Here is an 18,176-nt window from a genome sequence, read left to right on the forward strand (position 1 = left end):
GCCTGTTCTTTATGTTCATGAGTCTGCATATGGTAAGCTATTTGGTAAGCTATTTGGTCTATATTCAATCTTGAAATCGTACCCCAGAAATTTCTGTAACCACGTCTGTTGTTCAGAAGTTTGCAGTGATTGATCCATCAGGATTTTCATACTTCTTTGATCTGTTCTAGTAATAAACTTGTTTCCCAACAAGTTGTGTTTCAACTATTCCCTTGGTACCATCTTCAACAACATCTTTTCCGCCATGCAAATGTTTTTTTTCCATCATAAACTTCAGACCCCATTTCTTTTACCAAAACTGGTGGATATACCAGAGGCTTATCAGGATAATCCTTCAAGAACGAATTCGCTGTCATGAACCTGAAAACCTGAAACAGGTAGCTTTGATCCCTCACTATATTTGCACTCAAGAGTTTCTGTAATAAAGTTGGCTTCTTCTTGTTTTCTAAAAAATCTTTGTCAGCCAGCTTCTGCTTCTTGCCGTTCCGACGCCTTTTGTTTGGATTCCTTCTTGCCTTGTTTTTGAATTTTCTTTTGTTGGTAAATGGGGTTTCATTCTCTTCACTCTGAAGGCCTTGATTTGCAGCATTCTTCAGATAGTATGAAGGTATTTCGGCAACTTCAACTCCCAACTCAGCTTGCTTTGCTAAAACCTCTTTGAGCTGCAATGACAAAAATATATGCTAAGTTCGAGATCTGCAAAACTATGCAGTGTTGTCGACTGCGAAACGCAGAAAATAGCCGTTTATTCAAACTTTGTTATGCAATAATGCTATAGTGGCTATCCGACAACATTTTGAACAAACTAGCGTATCGCAAAACCTCTCTATCAATAAGTATACCTCTCTTTGTAAAACCTCTCTATCAATGCACTTGGAGTCTTTCGATTGTTCACTCTGCGTCTGCAAGTAGTAATTTGGTTATTATTAATTAGTCAATAACATTTTAATAAACACAAGCAGATAGAGTAGATTGTTTGAAACCTTCTCATTTTTTTCTCTGGAAGGGTGATTCTTCCTCCGTGCGTCACGCCATCGTAGAATTTCTTGCTCAGAATAAGTCGCAGAATAGGATCTAATGATTAGAAGGACAAATAATAAAAGCGTAAGTGTTATGATATTATCGGTGCAAAGATCGAACTAAACCCTGATGAGGAAATAATACATGATTACTAAAACCAGCACCACAAATGAGGTTTCTGTTCCATTTGGATGGTTATTTAAAATTTAAGTTCGGAACCAAAATCGTGAATTGGAACTTGTGAACCAATTAACAGAACTTTTGAGAATCAGTTATTGCCGATTCACCTTGTAACTTATAGAAGTAACGAAAATTAGATTTTGGTGGATGATTGGTGAGTGAGAGGCAGTGATAGGAAGTAAAAGATTGGTAAGATATTATTGGAAAGTCGGACAATGTTAAAGCTACCTTTGTGGTTGCTGCTGATGTTCCTCAGAATTTAAACCAAAAGTTCCTGCTCTCTCATTGTTGGGACCTGTTTTTTTCTCACAAGCATTAGTCTAACAGCAGAAAATTGTTTTCATCTCGATACAAAGTAGAAGAGTTCAAACCTCTACCCTTACGATCTTTTTGAAAACCCTGCTCTCCTGTTTCCTTTGAAGTTATTGTTTGGCGATCCTTTCCAGTTAGAGTTTGCAAAATTAGTGTTGACATTGCTATTAGGATTTTCCTGCAGCGACAATTCAGATTTGCATTAAACTAAATCCTTAGCAAATTGATAAACATGACTAATACACATTAAAGCAATGTTGTCAATAGCTGATCACAGAAAGTAGAAGTATATTCAACTTCAAATTTTGCTACACTAGTGCTAAGGCCCTAATATAGTCAGGATCATACTTGAGAGCGTGCAAGGCAGGTTCACCCGTGACTAAATAGGGTCGCATAAAATGTTTATCACTGCTAAACCTTGGCAAAATAGGGCTCTATTTGTTAGAGTTAAATTCTGGCTAAGCTACACAGGGCCTCCGAAAGTTTAAGACGACACTGGCTATAACCACTATTTGACAACACTTTGTACTAAAGTAAATCATGTATCACTAAACGACTGTGGTTAGTTAAAACTTCACTTCGCGACAATGCTATAACGCGCTATTTGAGAACACTGCAATGAAAAGACAAACACATTCAGTTTCAAAATACCTGTGAATGTGAATTCCTAAATGCAGAACTTTGAGCATTGTTTGTATTATGTGGCACAGAAGTATTCCCTTGTAACTGCTGAGATGGAAAAGGACCTGATACAAAACCATTTGGGTTCCCGGCTGCCGGATTTGGGGCAATCGGTGGCCTGACTTGATTTCCAGGCACAACACCAAACTGAGAATTTCCAGAAAACGTTGGATTTTGAGGGACCATAGGATGAGGAGGCAGTTGGTTAGGAGGAAAGCCAAACATAGGTTGTTGTTGAACAGGATGCATGCCATATGGTCTCTGCATTTGCATAGGTAACTGTTGGTTCATATTCTGCATTGGTTCATATTCTGCATTGAGAGAAATTCATTGGAGGTGGTTGTTATAATTCAGCGTTGTTCGCTAGTTTTGCTTCTGAGTTTGTAAAATTAGTTTGCTAACTGTGTTTTTAGTTGTCAATTTAGTTGTCACTAACTTAACACATTTATGATCAAAATTATGGTTTCCTCACAAGACTAGTTGTATTATTTATAAGAAACACTAGTTGTATTATACTTGTAAGTGCATCTTTTAACTACAATTCTTTTTGTTCTTTACATAGTTATGGATCGTAGTTGGATGCAAAAAAATCGCCTATCCGAGGAGTATAAGAAAGGAGTGTTAGAGTTTTTGAAATTTGCTGAAACTAATCTTCCTGAAAGTAATGGAAGATTTCACTGTCCTTGTGCTAAGTGTGTCAATATTGCACCTTTAGAGGCTCACATCGTATGGGAACACTTAGGAGTTAACGGGATTTGTCAAAATTATACAAAGTGGATATGGCATGGTGAATTGTCTGACGCGCCAAAGGCCTCTCCTAAAGAAGAGTTTGATGTAGAGATGGGTGATCGTCTAGAAGATATGATCCGTGATATTGGACAAGACTCTTTTCAACGGGCAAATATACATGATACTCTTTGCAATGACAGTAAAATCCCTTTGTATCCAAATTGTAAAAACTTCACACGACTGTCGGCTGTGCTAAGATTGTTCAATTTGAAGGCGATTAATAGTTGGACAGATAAAAGCTTCACACAATTGTTAGAGTTGTTGAAGGAAATGTTACCGGAAGAAAACATGTTGCCGAACCGGGCCTATGAGGCAAAAAAGATATTATGTCCAATGGGTATAGAATATAAGAAAATACACGCATGCCCTAATGACTGCATATTGTATTGGAAAGATAATGAAGAGAAAGAAAAATGTCCCAAGTGCATGACATCACGCTATAAGAAGAAGAGTGATGATGAAGGTTGTGATGTGACCACAAAGGGTCCTCCAGCAAAGGTGTTATGGTACCTTCCAATTATTCCAAGGTTTAAGCGATTGTTTGGTAATTTAAATGATGCGAAGAATATTAGATGGCATGCAGAAGAAAGGAAGTGTGATGGAAAAATTCGGCATCCAGCCGACTCTTTGCAATGGAAGAAGGTTGATACTTTATTTCCAGACTTTGGCATTGAACCAAGAAACCTTAGGCTTGGACTTTCTACTGATGGAATGAATCCATATGGTAGTTTAAGTAGTAACCATAGTTCATGGCCCGTTCTCTTGATTATCTATAATTTATCTCCTTGGTTGTGCATGAAGAGGAAACATGTTATGTTATCTATGATGATTTCTGGACCAAAACAACCAGGAAATGACATAGATGTTTATCTAAGCCCGTTGATTGATGACTTAAGAAAGTTGTGGGATGAAGGAATTGATGTATTTGATAGTTTTTCAAATGAAACTTTCAAATTGCGGGCTATGTTATTTTGCACCATCAATGACTTTCCAGCTTATGGTAACTTGTCTGGTTATAAAGTTAAGGGGCATAAAGCATGCCCTATATGTGAAAAAGATACATGCTACCATCAATTAGAGAAAGGAAAAAAGACTGTTTACCTTGGACACCGAAGATTTCTTAATCATAATCACCCATATCGAAGATTGAAAAAGGCTTTTAATGGATATCAGGAGTATAAAGTTGCCCCAAAGGCCTTAACTGGAGAAGAAGTCTATCATCGGGTGAGGAACATAAGTGTTAGTTTTGGAAAAAAACAAAAAAAGATTACAAGTAATAATATATGGAAGAAGAGTTCAGTGTTCTTTGACCTTCCATATTGGTCCAGTCTTGATGTAAGACATTGTATTGATGTAATGCATGTGGAAAAAAATGTGTGTGATAGTGTAATCGGAACACTTCTTAATATTCAAGGTAAGACCAAAGATGGTTTAAGTTCTCGTTTAGATATGGTTAAGATGAAAATAAGAGAGGAGTTAGCTCCTCAACCAAGAGGTAACAAAACCTATTTGCCACCGGCGTGTCATACATTGTCAAAAGAAGAGAAAAGAAAATTTTGCCAGTGTCTACAAGGTGTGAAAGTGCCAAATGGATACTCCTCAAATGTCAAAAGTCTCGTGTCAATACAAGATCTCAAACTAATTGGTTTAAAATCTCACGATTGCCACATTTTGATGCAACAACTACTACCTGTGGCTATTCGTGGCATCTTGCCAAAAAATGTCCGACATGCCATAACTAGATTGTGCTTATTCTTTAATGATATTTGTAACAAAGTGATTGACCCTGATAAATTGGACGAGATGGAAAACGAGTCAATTATTATCTTGTGTCAGTTGGAGATGTTTTTTCCTCCTTCATTTTTTGACATCATGGTTCACTTGATTGTTCATCTAGTTAGAGAGATTAGATTGTGTGGTCCTGTTTATTTAAGGTGGATGTATCCTTTTGAACGATACATGAAGATATTGAAAGGCTATGTGAAGAATTATTATCGTCCTGAAGCATCTATTGTTGAAAGGTACATCACAGAAGAAGCCATTGAATTTTGTACAGACTATTTGTCAGATGCAAAACCTGTAGGACTACCCAAGTCTCGTCATGATGGAAGATGTGACGGTAAGGGTACACGTCTAAAGGTTAAGCATATGGGCGAAGGGGAAGTTTTTCAAGCACATTTGTATATATTGAATAACACTGACGAGGTTCATCCATACTTGAGTACACATCAAACCATTGTCAAAGCTAAAAACCCTCGTATGACTGAAAAATGGGTGTTGAAAGAGCATAACAGAACATTCTCAAAATGGTTTAAAACCAAGATTATGAATGATGATAATGCTTCTGATACATTAAAGTTTCTAGCATACGAGCCTAGCTTTAATGTTTTATGTTGGAGTGGGTACGATATAAATAAGTTTTCTTTTTGTACAAAATCACAGGATGACAAGAGTACCATGCAAAATAGTGGGGTAATGATAACAGCTTCTTCAATGCACTTTTCTAGTTCAAAGGATAAAAACCCTGTCTTGGCATCCACAGCTTACTTTGGCGTTATAGAAGAGATATGGGAGCTCAATTATGTTAAGTTTAAAGTTCCTATTTTTAAATGTAAATGGGTTAATAGTAACAATGGTGTGCAAACTGATGAATTAGGATTTACATTGGTGGACCTTGATAAGGTAGGATATAAGGATGAACCTTTTATCATGGCAGCTCAAGCAGTACAAGTATTTTATGTAAAGGATCCCTCGAACACTAGGTGGTCTGTTGTCCTCCAAAGAAGAAACATGAATTATAGTGATGAAAATGAAGATTCAACTCTAGACATTGATCACAATACTTCTTTTTCAACACAAAGGCCTTATTTTAATGATGAAAATGAAGTTGATGATGTTTATGCCATTCGTTATGATCATCAAGAAGGGATTTTGGAGGATAATAACAAATAACCAAGAAAAACCATCTATATTTTACTAATAACTATATTTTAGTTAATAAATTGTTATTATGTTTATTATTCATTTTAATTTTAGTTTTGACTAATATTGTTTTCTCTCTAAACAGGAATTATGGATAAACCATCTAGCTCTTCACCAAAAAAAAAGAAGACTAGAGGTGTCACAGCATTGCTACGTTTCATTGCCAAACTTCCTGATGGTGAAAAATACCAAATTGATTTTGATCCTGATACCTTCCAACCCATTGGTCAGTATGCTGCAAAGTTTAAAAGTTATTTGTCATTCATTGCACGTAGCAAGGTTAGTATAAATGAAAAGCAATGGAAAAAGATAAGCGATAAGTTGAAGGACGTGATATGGGACGATATCACGGTATGCATTTTTAATTAATTATTTTAAAGTTATTATCTATAATTGCTTCAATTACTAACACTCCTTATGTTTTGAAGTGTAAGTTCACTTGCCCCACTGATAAAGAATTTAGGAAGCATTGGTTTGTTTATATGGGGGAACGATTGAAGCAATTTAAGACATTGCTCTCAAATGTCTATATATTTGGGAAAGGAGATAAGCATGGAAATACAACTCCATTTGAAAAGTATAAATTTATCAAAGAAGAAGATTGGGATTTGTTTGTCCAGACTCGACAAAAAGAAGATTTTCAAGTTAGTTAAATTTGTAGATTTATTTTTATGTTATCTAAATTGATTTGGTTTTTGACGTTTAGTTTAATGTGATTTATTTGTAATAGGAGAAAAGGCTAAAAGGAAAGACACATGCATCAAAGAATATCCACCCTCATATTTTGTCTCGTGGTGGTTATGAAAAACTTAGGGCCACCGTAATGGAAGAGAGGAGGAAAAAAGTGATTGAAGAGGCCAAAGGTGATGAAAGTTTGATGGTTGACCCTCCCGAACTAAAGCGATATGAGGCATGGTTGATGGCTCGACAGAAGCCATCGGGAAATTTTACATCTGAGGCAACAAACTTAGTAGCATCTAAGATTGTAAGTAATAAAAGATTTATTGATAAATTTAAATTTCATTCATAACTTAGTAATCATTTTACATCATTTTTATATGTATCTAAATGTTTTAGGGAGAGTTAGTGGAAAAAAATACACAAGGTACTATTGTCTTTGAAGGGCGTGACGATATCTTGACTGTTGCCCTTGGAATAAATGAACACCCTGGTCGGATCCGCACTGCTCCTAGGGGTGTGGGCTTTAAGAAATTCTATGGAAAAAGTTCACGCTCCACCTTAGGAGGTGTCTCTCAAGATGACCTTCTAGCCCACCTTCAAGCCTTGGAGCAAAAAATGAATATAGATTTCCAACATAAATTACAAAAACATCTCCAACAACAAAGAACAGAGCTCCAACAACAAATGCAAAAAGAGATGCAAGAGGAGAGAGCTCAAATCCAACAAGGAATGAAACTCCTACAACAGATGCAATTGGAGCTCCGCTCCGAGAGGCCTAAAGAGATGTTTATAAAAGAGGTATGCGTAACTGGATACAATTAATCTACTAAAAATTAGAAAAAAATTAATTTAATTAATGTTCACTTGATACAGCATGTAGAATCTGTGGGTACGAGCACTAACGGAAGTTGCTCAAAGGTTATGACTACTGAAGATTTAACTAAAAAAATGGATGCTTCTGAAGATTACCTCAAAAAGATTAACAATCTCAAGGAAAATTCATTCTCTCTAGATTTGGATCATGAAACAAGTGAACTCTCAGTTTTTATTGATAGGGTGGATCTTAATGAATTAACTTCCGGTATTAAATGGCTATCCACATCTATCTTGTCTTTATGGTGCACGTAAGTATCATATTCTATTGTTAGTTATTTTTTTTATGTATCAAATATAATTAATATTTGTTTCAAAAATTTAGATATCTACATCGCATGTGTATCTCCAAGAATTTCAACAAACTATTTGGGTTTCTCGATCCAAATAGGATACTAGTTCACACAAAACCGGCCGAAGTTATTCAAACATACATACAAAATAAGTTGGATGGAGAGCCAAAAAAATGTTATTTAGGACCATTGCTAAATAGGTAAGTACATGTTTCCTTCAAGGTTTTATCGTTTTTCATATGTTATTTTGTAATATTTAAATTTTATTGATTCTAACACTTTTTTTTTGTAAATTTACAGCAATCACTGGCAATTGTTTGTCATTTGTCCTGAAGATAATATTATTTTTTGGTTTTGTTCATTAAACAGATCTCCTAAGAAAAATATTAAGGTCATATTGGAGGGGTAAGAAGCCTAAATAGAGAGATATCATTTATACTAAATTTTTGTACACATAGTCTTTATATTTATAACTTACTTCGTTGACAACTCTTTTATCAGAGCTCTAGAAGGTTATCATTTATTAAGAGGTATTAAGAAGAAGAAGCCTAATTGGAAGAATATTATGGTAAGATTTGTTTTACTATATTGTCGTTTCTTGGAATACTGGTGTGTTGGCTTGATTTTTTAGTTCTTGAAAGATACCATTTATAAAGAGGTATTAAATGCCCATATATCTTGATTATTTATATTATTATAAATGAGATAAAGAAAAAGAAAATTCCGATTTTATAATTGCAAGTGATATATTTGTAAGTTATCATTATAAACATGTAGTATATTTATTACTGAATTGCACTTATGGTGATAAAATTATAGTTGTACATGCTCTGAACCAACTAAAATTGTATGTGTTTCTATGTCGAGTGAAGAAAGTTAGTGTTGGTACAAATTTTGTGAAAAAGGAAAAAAGTTTGTGATGTTGTTGTTTTTGGTGGCTTTAATGTAACTAGGAGTTTATATGCAGGGGCATCAACAAGATAACGGATGGGCATGTGGATATTATGTCATGAAAAATATGTTTGACATTATTGATGCTTGTATTGTTGAAAGATTCAATGAGGTATTTTATATTACATATATTTAATGAAAAACATGTAAATTATTGTTTTAACATGTAGTTGTTTAATTTATTATATGTTTGAACTTGCAGATATTCACAGACACCTCATCATATGAAAAAGAGTCAATTGATCACATCCGACAACTTTGGGCTCAATTCTTTTTGCAAAAGGTTGAAGAGCAAGAGAACCAGGAAAAGAAAGATTTAATGACAAAACAGAAGCGATTAAAAAAAACTTATATATAGATATATTTTTGTTCCATGAATGATTTATTGGTACAAGTTACATGAACAAAGTGGTTGAATTTTTTTCTTACATGAATACAATTTTTGTTGATGTATGACTTGGTGCAAGATTCTAAAGATTAGAGAAATGTTTGTTTTGGTTATTTTTGTTTTTTATTGAATATCCAGGAATATATAAAAATATTTGGTTTAATGAAATTTCAAATAAAATATTTTTAAAAAAATTGAGATATTTTACACCCTTCATACACAAAATAGGGTGTAAATGTGTTAAAATTAAATGTAATTATAAGATATTTTACATTTGATATATCAAAAATAGGGTGTAAATATTTGTCATTTTACACCCGTTTGAATTATAATAGGGTGTAAATTCGTTTAACTTCAATGTATGTAGGTGACAATTTACACCCGTTTTATATTAAATAGGGTGTAAATGTCCTAAAATTCAATGTATATATCTACCAATTACACCTTTTTTTATCTAAAACAGGGTGTAATAGGTGACAAGTTACACCCGTTTTATATTAAACAGGGTGTAAATGTCTTAAAATTTAATGTATATATCTACCAATTACACCCTTTTTTTAAATCTAAAATAGGGTGTAATATATTCTCTTTTTACACCCGTTTTAAAACGGGTGTAAATTCTTCATACATATCTCACCCTTTGAATTTACACCCTATCATAACGGGTGTAATATGTATAAAAAACGGGTGTAAAATCGTCTTTCTGCACTAGTGATTGTGTGTCTTGATGTTCGTGTGGCCATCAAATTTTTTTCGCCCTCGCCGGAAACGTTCAGATCACGTTTCAGAATGAAGGGAGGATTTGAAAAGTTGGGAAGGACCATGTTCGTATTGCTTTGCGCCATGGAATTTGTGTTTCAATGTGTTTGTAGGTTAGCTTGGACCCGAGTCGCTTGGTTTCTTGGAGCTTGGGCTTGAGGCCTAAGATTTTCAAGTCACACACCTTCCAAACGACATTCACAACCCTGAGTCAGGCTGAAGCTGCAGTGGGCTCAGTCCTAGGGCCAACACAAGAAGATTTATGTCCTTTACCCTCACCACTGGGGCATGTACCCTCTGCTGTAACACTCGAGGTTGAAGAGGGCGGAGAGTGGTTTCATGTAATATCTGAGGGCTAGGGAGTCTTGTCACTACACGAGGCATGACAATGAGACAATCCTAACAGTTTCTAGGAAAAAAACTGAATTCACATCGAAATGAAAGAGATTCTGAGGCTATGCAGAGATGAGACTGCATGGTTGAAGAAATACTTATAATGATTTATTGGTACTACCTATACTTACCATCTTCTTTTCGGTAACCCAACATATAAGAACTTCGTAGTTACGCGTGCTTGATTTATAGTAGTATTTGGATGAGTGACCTTCTGGGAAGTTTCTTGGAAAGCGTGTGAGTGAGGAAAAAACATACTGAAAAGACCCGTGTTGGTTTGTGGGGTCAGTCCAATTAGTTAATTCTTGATTAATTTTCTAATTATTAGTTTTTAGGTTAGTATATAATTATGCTTAATATGATTAATTATGATTATTCGATTAATTACGTAGTTGTTGTTAATTGACTAATTATGAGGTTAATTAGTTAATTATGATTTAACTTAAAATCTTCTATCAGGATCTTCTATCAGCAACTTGTCATTCATGATTCAAGTTGTATGTCATGAGTCTTAAGTAACGAATAATGATGAGAGTGGAGCATTCCTATCATTATCTAGAATATCTTTAGGTACGGGACGAATGACACAACTGCTTAAGGTATTCACATTCGTTCAAAGAATTTAGTGAAATTTGAATCATATAATTGACGATTCTTCTTCCGAAAAACACATCAATAATTCAACACTTGAATAGTGAAGCACCATTGTTTTATCCACCATACTCTCCTCTTCGGATTCAAGGCCGGACTCCCCTCTTTGATGTACATATATCTTTTGGGATCTTTACCTTAGGGTGACACACCCATTTCTTAATCATTTGCCTAATACATTGCCTATACAATTACATACTTTGGCGTCCTTTATTTCTTGCCTATACATCAATAGACTTTGGCATTCATACCCTACATAGTTACAGACTGTGGCAAGCTATCTTTTTCCCTATGGAGTTACAGACTCTGGCAACATTGATTTTTTCCTATACAATTACAGACTTTGGAGAAGCTCCATTTCTTTCTGCCTATAAAGGTACAGACTTTAGCATTCATTCTTTATGCCCATAGGGTTACAGGCTCTGGCTACCTATTATTTTGCCGATACAATTATAGACTTTGGAATCCTTTATTCCTTGCCTATATAGTTATAGACTTTGGCATTTCTGCCCTATAGAGTTACAGTCTGTGGCAGCTATCTTTTGCCATATGGAGTTACAGACTCTGGCAACCTTGATTTTTTCCTATATAGTTATAGACTTTGACAAAGATCCATTTCTTTCTGCCACTAAAGTTACAGACTTTAGCATTCATTCTTTATGCCCATAAGGTTACAAACTCATGCTACCTCTTTTATTGCCTATACAATTCCAGAGTTTGGCATCCTTTATTCCTTTCCTATACAGTTACAGACTTTGGCATTCCTTCCCTACAGAGTTACAGACTGTGGCAAGCTATCTTTTGCCATATGGAGTTATAGACTATGGCAACCTTGATTTTTGCCTATACAGTTATAGACTTTGGCAAAGCTCTATTTCTTTCTCCCTATAGAGTTACATACTTTAGCATTCATTCTTTATGCCCATAGGTTTATAGACTATGGTTACTTCTTTTAGTGTATATACAGTTATAAACTTTGGCATCATTTCTCTTTTACCTTATAGAGTCACAAACTCTGGCAATCACTTATGTCTGCCTTATATAGTTACAGACTGTGGCACATATCATTGCATTTTTCCTACTCACTTATAGACTTTGGAAAACAGGAATTTCACTGTAAGTTACAGACTGTAACCTCTTTTCATCCTGCCTACATAGTTACAGACTTTGGCGTTCTTGCCCTACAGAGTTACAGAATATGGTAAGCTTGCTTTTGCCCTATGGAGTTACAGACTGTGGCAAACCTGATTTTTGCCCTTATAGAGTTACAGACTCTAGCATTCAGTTCCTTCTGCCTTGCATATTTACAGACTATGACGCACCTATGTACATTTCCCTTTAGAGTTACAGACTCTTGAAATCTATTTCTTGCCCTTATATAGTTACAAATTGTGGCACATCTTTGGGCTCTTGCCTTGTGGAGTTACAGACTCTAACTACTTTTCCTGTGCCTTATGGAGTTATGGACTATGGAATTCATCTATTTTTCCCTATTGTTTTATAGGCTCTGGCTATCTCTCATTCTACCTTGTGAGGTTGCAAACCCTGACAAATATCCTTTTCTACCTTGTGGTTCATACCATGCCTTCACAAATCCAACAACACTTGTTCATTTGTCATTGTGGTTGATTACCATCATTGGTTAATGCCACACTCTTACTTTTTAAGAAATTTGCTCTACCTCATGGCAATCCAATATAATATCTTGTCTTTGTTCCATCGTAGGCCGAACTACAGAGCTCTGACTTTCTCATTGTACGACGAGAATACGTAGGCACAAGGCATCGCGGCCTTGGCGAGCACAATTATTTATTCTTTCCCATTCATTGACCATTACCATGCCTTATCAGTATAATGTTTCCTGCTCTTTGGAACCAAATACCTTATCCATTTGGATTCCATGTATACCTTTGGGGCAATAACCAATGCTCACCTTTGAACCAAGAGTTGTTTGTCTCGTCGGCGAACACTTAATTCTCTTTGTTTTTGGCCATTCTAATACAATGGTACCATGCCTTATCCCCCCCCCCCCCCCACTTATTGGTTTATGCATGTTTACTCTTTGGTTTAGAGTTTATTCCTTCATGGATTCAATATACTATTCTCTTTTGTTTTCAGACTGCTGGTTTCCTACAATGATATAATATTTCCTTGTACCAAACATCATTTTCCTTCGGGTCCCATACATATCCTTTTAGGAAAATTTATCAGTATCCACTTTGTGAACCAAGAGATGTTTGTCTTGATTCCAAATACTTAATTCCTTATTTTTAGCCATACCATATAGTGATTCATGCTTCAGTCATATCACATATCGGTTCTTGTTACCTTTACTCTTTGGTTCAAAGTTAATTTTCCTTTAGGGGCCCCCATGCTACCATTTCCTTTTGGTGCAAGGTATACTCTTCATCAATCAAATAATTCCATTTCTTTGTTTTCGTAGTTCCACAAACTACATAGCTCTGACTTTCTCATTGCACAATGAGAATACGTAGGCACAAGGTAGAAAACCTAATTTGTCACACCTTCATGCTATGTTATGTCTTGAATAGAATACTAAAACCTAATTTGTCACACCTTCATGTTTTTGGATGAAAATGTTTTATTTTGAACAATGGAAAGGATAATGTAGGTAAGTTTGATGCAAAAGCCGATGAGGGTATCTTCATCGAATACTTACAATCTAGCAAATCTTATATGGTTTATAACAAAAGATTATTATTGTGGAAGAGTCGGTTCATGTTACTTTTGATGAGTCTTACCCAAAAAATGTCAGAAAGGTGTTTCTTTTCATGATGTAGATGTATCTTCACAAGATATTCTCAAGGAACCCGAACAACGAATTGGTTAGACTAAAGCGATGGAACATGAGAAAAAGAAGATAATGATTGTGAAGAGGAAAAGGTTGAAAGTCCACTTGTAGTGGGCGAACTACCTTTGGCTTGGAGAACATCCAAAGATCACGCTATCGACAAATTACCTGGAGACATCAAGAAATGAGTGACAACACGCTCCAAGATAGGTAATTTTTGTTATCACTTTGCGTATTTTTCACAAGTTGAACCTAAAAATGCTAAAGATGTATTACTTGATGAGCATTGGCTTATAGCCATGCAAGATAAACTAAACCAATTTAAAATAAATGATGTTTGGGACCTTGTCCCTCATCCCAAAAATCATCAAGTAATTGGCACTAGATGGGTCTTTAGAAACAAACTTGACAAAAACAGAGTGATAACTCGGAATAAAGCCCGACTAGTGGCTTAAGGTTATAACCAAGAGGAGGGAATTGACTATGAGGAAACTTATGCTCCGGTTGCTCTCCTCGAGGCTATACGCCTTCTACTAGCTTATGCTTGCTCCAAAGATTTTAAGTTATTTCAAATGGGTGTGAAAAGCGCGCTCCTTAATGGCTATATTAATGAGGAAGTGTATGTAGCTCAACCTCTCGATTTTGAAAATCACGAGTATCCTAATCATGTTTATAAACTAAAGCGAGCTTTGTATGATCTCAAACAAGCACCTAGGGCTTGATATGAGCAACTTAGTAAGTTTTTAATCGATCAAGGATACTCTAGGGGACAGGTGGACAAACCATTTTTCATTAAGCATAAAGGGAAGCATACTCCTCTAGTTCAAGTTTATGTCGATGATATCATTTTTGGATCCACTAACATGCAACTTGCCAAGGAGTTTTCTAAGCTTATGCAGGGTGAGTTTGACATGAGTCTTATGAGGAAGTTGAATTAATTCGTTGGGCTTTGAATCAAGCAAATCAATGAAGGGCCATTTGTGTGTCAAACCAAATATTGCAACGAACTACTACAAAGATTTGGTATGGAAGATACAAAGTCGGTTGACACTCCAATGCCTACAAAGGGAAACTTGGAAAACAATGAAAATGGTAAGGATGTTGATGTGAATAAGTATAGATGTATGATTGGTTCTCTTCTATATCTCACTGCATCCAGGCCGAATATTATGTTTAGCGTGTGTATGTGCGCTCGTTATCAATCGGCTTCTAAAGAATATCATTTGAAAGTCGTAAAACGAATTCTTAGGTATGTTCATGGTACTTATAAGTATGGGCTTTGGTATTCTAAGGGAGACGATTGTAATTTGGTTGGTTATACCGATTCCGATTTTCCGGTTGCAAATTAGATAGGAGGAGTACTAATGGAACTTGCCACATGTTTTTCAAATTCCTTAGTAAGTTGGCATAGCAAGAAACATGCTTATGTTGCTTTGTCAACCGCCGAGGTGGAGTACGTAGCGACTGGTAGTTGTTGTGCTCAAATTTTGTGGCTCAAACAACAACTACTTTATTTTGGTATTAAACTACAACATATTCCTATTATGTGCGACAACACTAGTGTTATTAATCTAACAAAAAATCTGGTGCTACACTCTCGCACTAAGCAAATTGAGATCCGTCACCACTTCCTATATAACCATGTCGAGAAAGGAGACGTCATATTTGAGCATCTTGATAGCAAAAATCAACTTGTGGATATATTTACACAAACTCTTGCAATCAAACTGTTTTTCAATATTCAAAGGGAATTGGGGATACTTGATATCTCAAATCTTGCCTAAATATGATTTTGTTACATGCACTTTATATACTTTTGCTCTAACTTTCCTTGGCAGTTCAATAACGTAAGAGTGCATCCTTCATCAACTCATTACCAAGGTAATATTGTTCTATTTTTCTTTTTACCTCTTGTAAGTAAGTTTTTACTTTTACATGTTGCTCATGTTCCAAATGATTGATATTCTTGATGTATGAATTAGTTCATGAATGTTCACTTCGAAAAATTTATATTGATGTATGTCAATTTATTTGCTTATAGTGACTTTGTGCTATTATTTCTTCATGCTTTAAATATGCTCTTGGTGCATTGGCTTGTCATCTATTCTTGCATAAAATATGATTGAGCATGTTATAATGTTGCCAAAATTCTTGTTGTGTGTCATTCTTTTGATAACATCTATGTTTTTGATTTGAGTGGTGGTAAATCTATTTATCACCTTGCTAGAGCACAAACATGTGCAACATTTAGGAAGCACCAAAGGCATGTCTCACGTAATCGTGTCGCTTTTGTAGCAACTCAAGAGTTTTTTATTACATTGTATTCTTCATCTTTCATGTTTGTGTTATGTTATTTGGAATAAGTTGTGGCAACCATGTTATATTGTTTCTTGATATGCTTTTATTTATATTTAGGCATTCTTTTTCAATATGTAAATCATTCTATGTGAGTGTTATCGTATTGATGTTCTTATATTTGCAAACCTCCTTTGTGTGTTTTATTGGTTTATGCGTAATTTAAGATACTTCTCATGGATTTCTTCATTTATTTTTGATGTCAATGGGGGAGAAGCAAGATGAAGTTGGGATGCATATATTCAGGGGCAGCCTTTCATTGAAACATGACACACATCATCTCAAGTTTTTCCATCATAAAAAACGGGGAGTATGTGAGTGCAACTTTCCGTTAGATGTATTTTGCAAGATGTCAAAACTAGGATACTTTAGCGTTAATGTATATTTGACAGTATCTTCTGATTCTCTATGTTCATCTTAGCATTAGGAAGCATAAAAGTATTTGGAAAAAAGTTTGAAAAAGGTTTCATGCAAAAAAAATGTATCAAAAACAATGTTTGTGAAAAAAATGAACTATAGGTCTACACATGGATATCATAGGTCGACACATAGAAGAAACTTTTTTCCATGTTTCAACACATCCGCTGGATAGGTCGACTTATTTACTACATTATTAAAGCTTGTAGGCTCTGACAGATGTGTCGCCTCTACGGGTCGACACATAAGCAACACATGAGCTTTACAGGAAGACGCATGACCTATATAGGTCGGCTATGCGTCTAACAGGTCGGCACATGGCTTTCACAAGTTGATCTATGCAACGAAAATTTCCAAAAATTGACAATTTTTAAAAATCTTTTGCATTCCTTTTGCCTCCAAACATGCATGCGTAAAAATACTTCATACTGCATCATTTACTAGTAAGGTTTCTAGTGAGTAAAACCTATATGAAACCGGGAATTCAAAGTATACTTATCCTCTTTAACCTCTATTCTATGCATACACACAATCAAACTACATGTAATCATTTTTGATTGAGTGTCATCTAGATTAAGGCCGACAACGTCCAATTTAGGTTGATTGTAATGTAAAATTAGGTTGAGAACTTTGAGGGTTTCCTTCAAGATATTTTAGGGATTGAAGGTTTTGGACAAGATTACTAAATCTGGATCCGATCGAGTGAAGTCTTTGAAGAACAAAAGGTTCTTGCAAATGAGTAGTATGAGATGGTTTATCACATTAGTAAATCTTGGGTTTCAACAAGTGCGTGTTTGAGATTCGATCGAGTGAAAGCTTTGAAGATCAAGGGGTTTCTTGCAAAGAAGTAGCGTGAGATGGTGAATCGAAGCAGTATTGTTGGTTACTTGATCAAGCTTTGATCAAGGGAAGAGAAGGTGGTAGAATCAACATCAAGCCTAAGGTTTATAGAGTTAGATTTCTACATCTCTCTTGTACACATACATTTGAAAAGTAAGATATATTACATTATCTTAATTCGCATTTGAATTGAGGGAATACGTACCCATAGCAAGGTCGATTGTGGAACTTCCTAAACAAATCCTTGTGTACTCTCTCTCTCTCTATCTCTCTTTTATTTCCAGTTTTCAAATTGTCGAGTTCATTGGTCGTGCGATCAACTTGTTTGGATAAAAATTTTGAACACATTTTGAAATTGGTGTTGTCGAGTTGATCATCACTACTTAGGTTGTGATTGGGTTTTAATATCAACAATACCATATAAAACTTCAAACAATATCGATTGTACACTAGGTGTTCAACAAATTGCTTCAATTGATATTTTGTGTGAATTATCATTGCAAGTAGACTTTCCTTATTACTTTTCATTCAACTTGTTGTGATTAGTTGTTGTTGATCAATTTGTGAATCATTATCATATCATTGTCACTCCTACACATATCCTAGGTTTTTAATAGTGGGTTCGATTAGACAATTTTTGATCTGAGATATTTTAAACTTGCTTCCGCGCCAATAAAATTTTGAAACCTATTTTTTGTCAAAGTTTTTAAATCAGGATATATTCATCCCCCTCTAGATCTAAGCATATCATCTAACAGATGCAACAAATACCTATTCTTATAAAATAAACCACTATAAA

At 35.1% G+C, this 18,176-nt stretch overlaps 3 protein-coding genes across 3 annotated transcripts; 2 read left to right on the plus strand and 1 right to left on the minus strand.

The window, feature by feature from the left end:
• Window positions 1-209: 209 nt before the first annotated feature.
• LOC127094455 (uncharacterized) lies at window positions 210-2,493 on the minus strand. The gene is made up of 6 exons (XM_051033286.1): window positions 2,164-2,493; window positions 1,604-1,690; window positions 1,429-1,520; window positions 984-1,074; window positions 843-902; window positions 210-662 (listed from the first exon to the last, which is right to left on the minus strand). Exons 1-6 carry the CDS (start codon window positions 2,491-2,493, stop codon window positions 225-227), a joined length of 1,098 nt encoding a protein of 365 aa, XP_050889243.1. The 3' UTR covers window positions 210-224.
• A 264-nt stretch (window positions 2,494-2,757) lies between these two features.
• LOC127094456 (uncharacterized) lies at window positions 2,758-5,934 on the plus strand. The gene has a single exon (XM_051033287.1). It carries the CDS (start codon window positions 2,758-2,760, stop codon window positions 5,932-5,934), a length of 3,177 nt encoding a protein of 1,058 aa, XP_050889244.1.
• A 119-nt stretch (window positions 5,935-6,053) lies between these two features.
• On the plus strand, window positions 6,054-9,201 carry LOC127092676 (uncharacterized). Its single transcript, XM_051031560.1, has 10 exons — window positions 6,054-6,315; window positions 6,393-6,608; window positions 6,695-6,949; window positions 7,042-7,443; window positions 7,519-7,769; window positions 7,844-8,011; window positions 8,112-8,216; window positions 8,313-8,379; window positions 8,779-8,874; window positions 8,965-9,201. Exons 1-10 carry the CDS (start codon window positions 6,055-6,057, stop codon window positions 9,118-9,120), a joined length of 1,977 nt encoding a protein of 658 aa, XP_050887517.1. The 5' UTR covers window position 6,054; the 3' UTR covers window positions 9,121-9,201.
• Window positions 9,202-18,176: the final 8,975 nt, after the last annotated feature.

This window comes from Lathyrus oleraceus, chromosome 6, assembly GCF_024323335.1.
Source record: "Lathyrus oleraceus cultivar Zhongwan6 chromosome 6, CAAS_Psat_ZW6_1.0, whole genome shotgun sequence".
Classification (NCBI taxonomy): domain Eukaryota; kingdom Viridiplantae; phylum Streptophyta; class Magnoliopsida; order Fabales; family Fabaceae; genus Lathyrus; species Lathyrus oleraceus.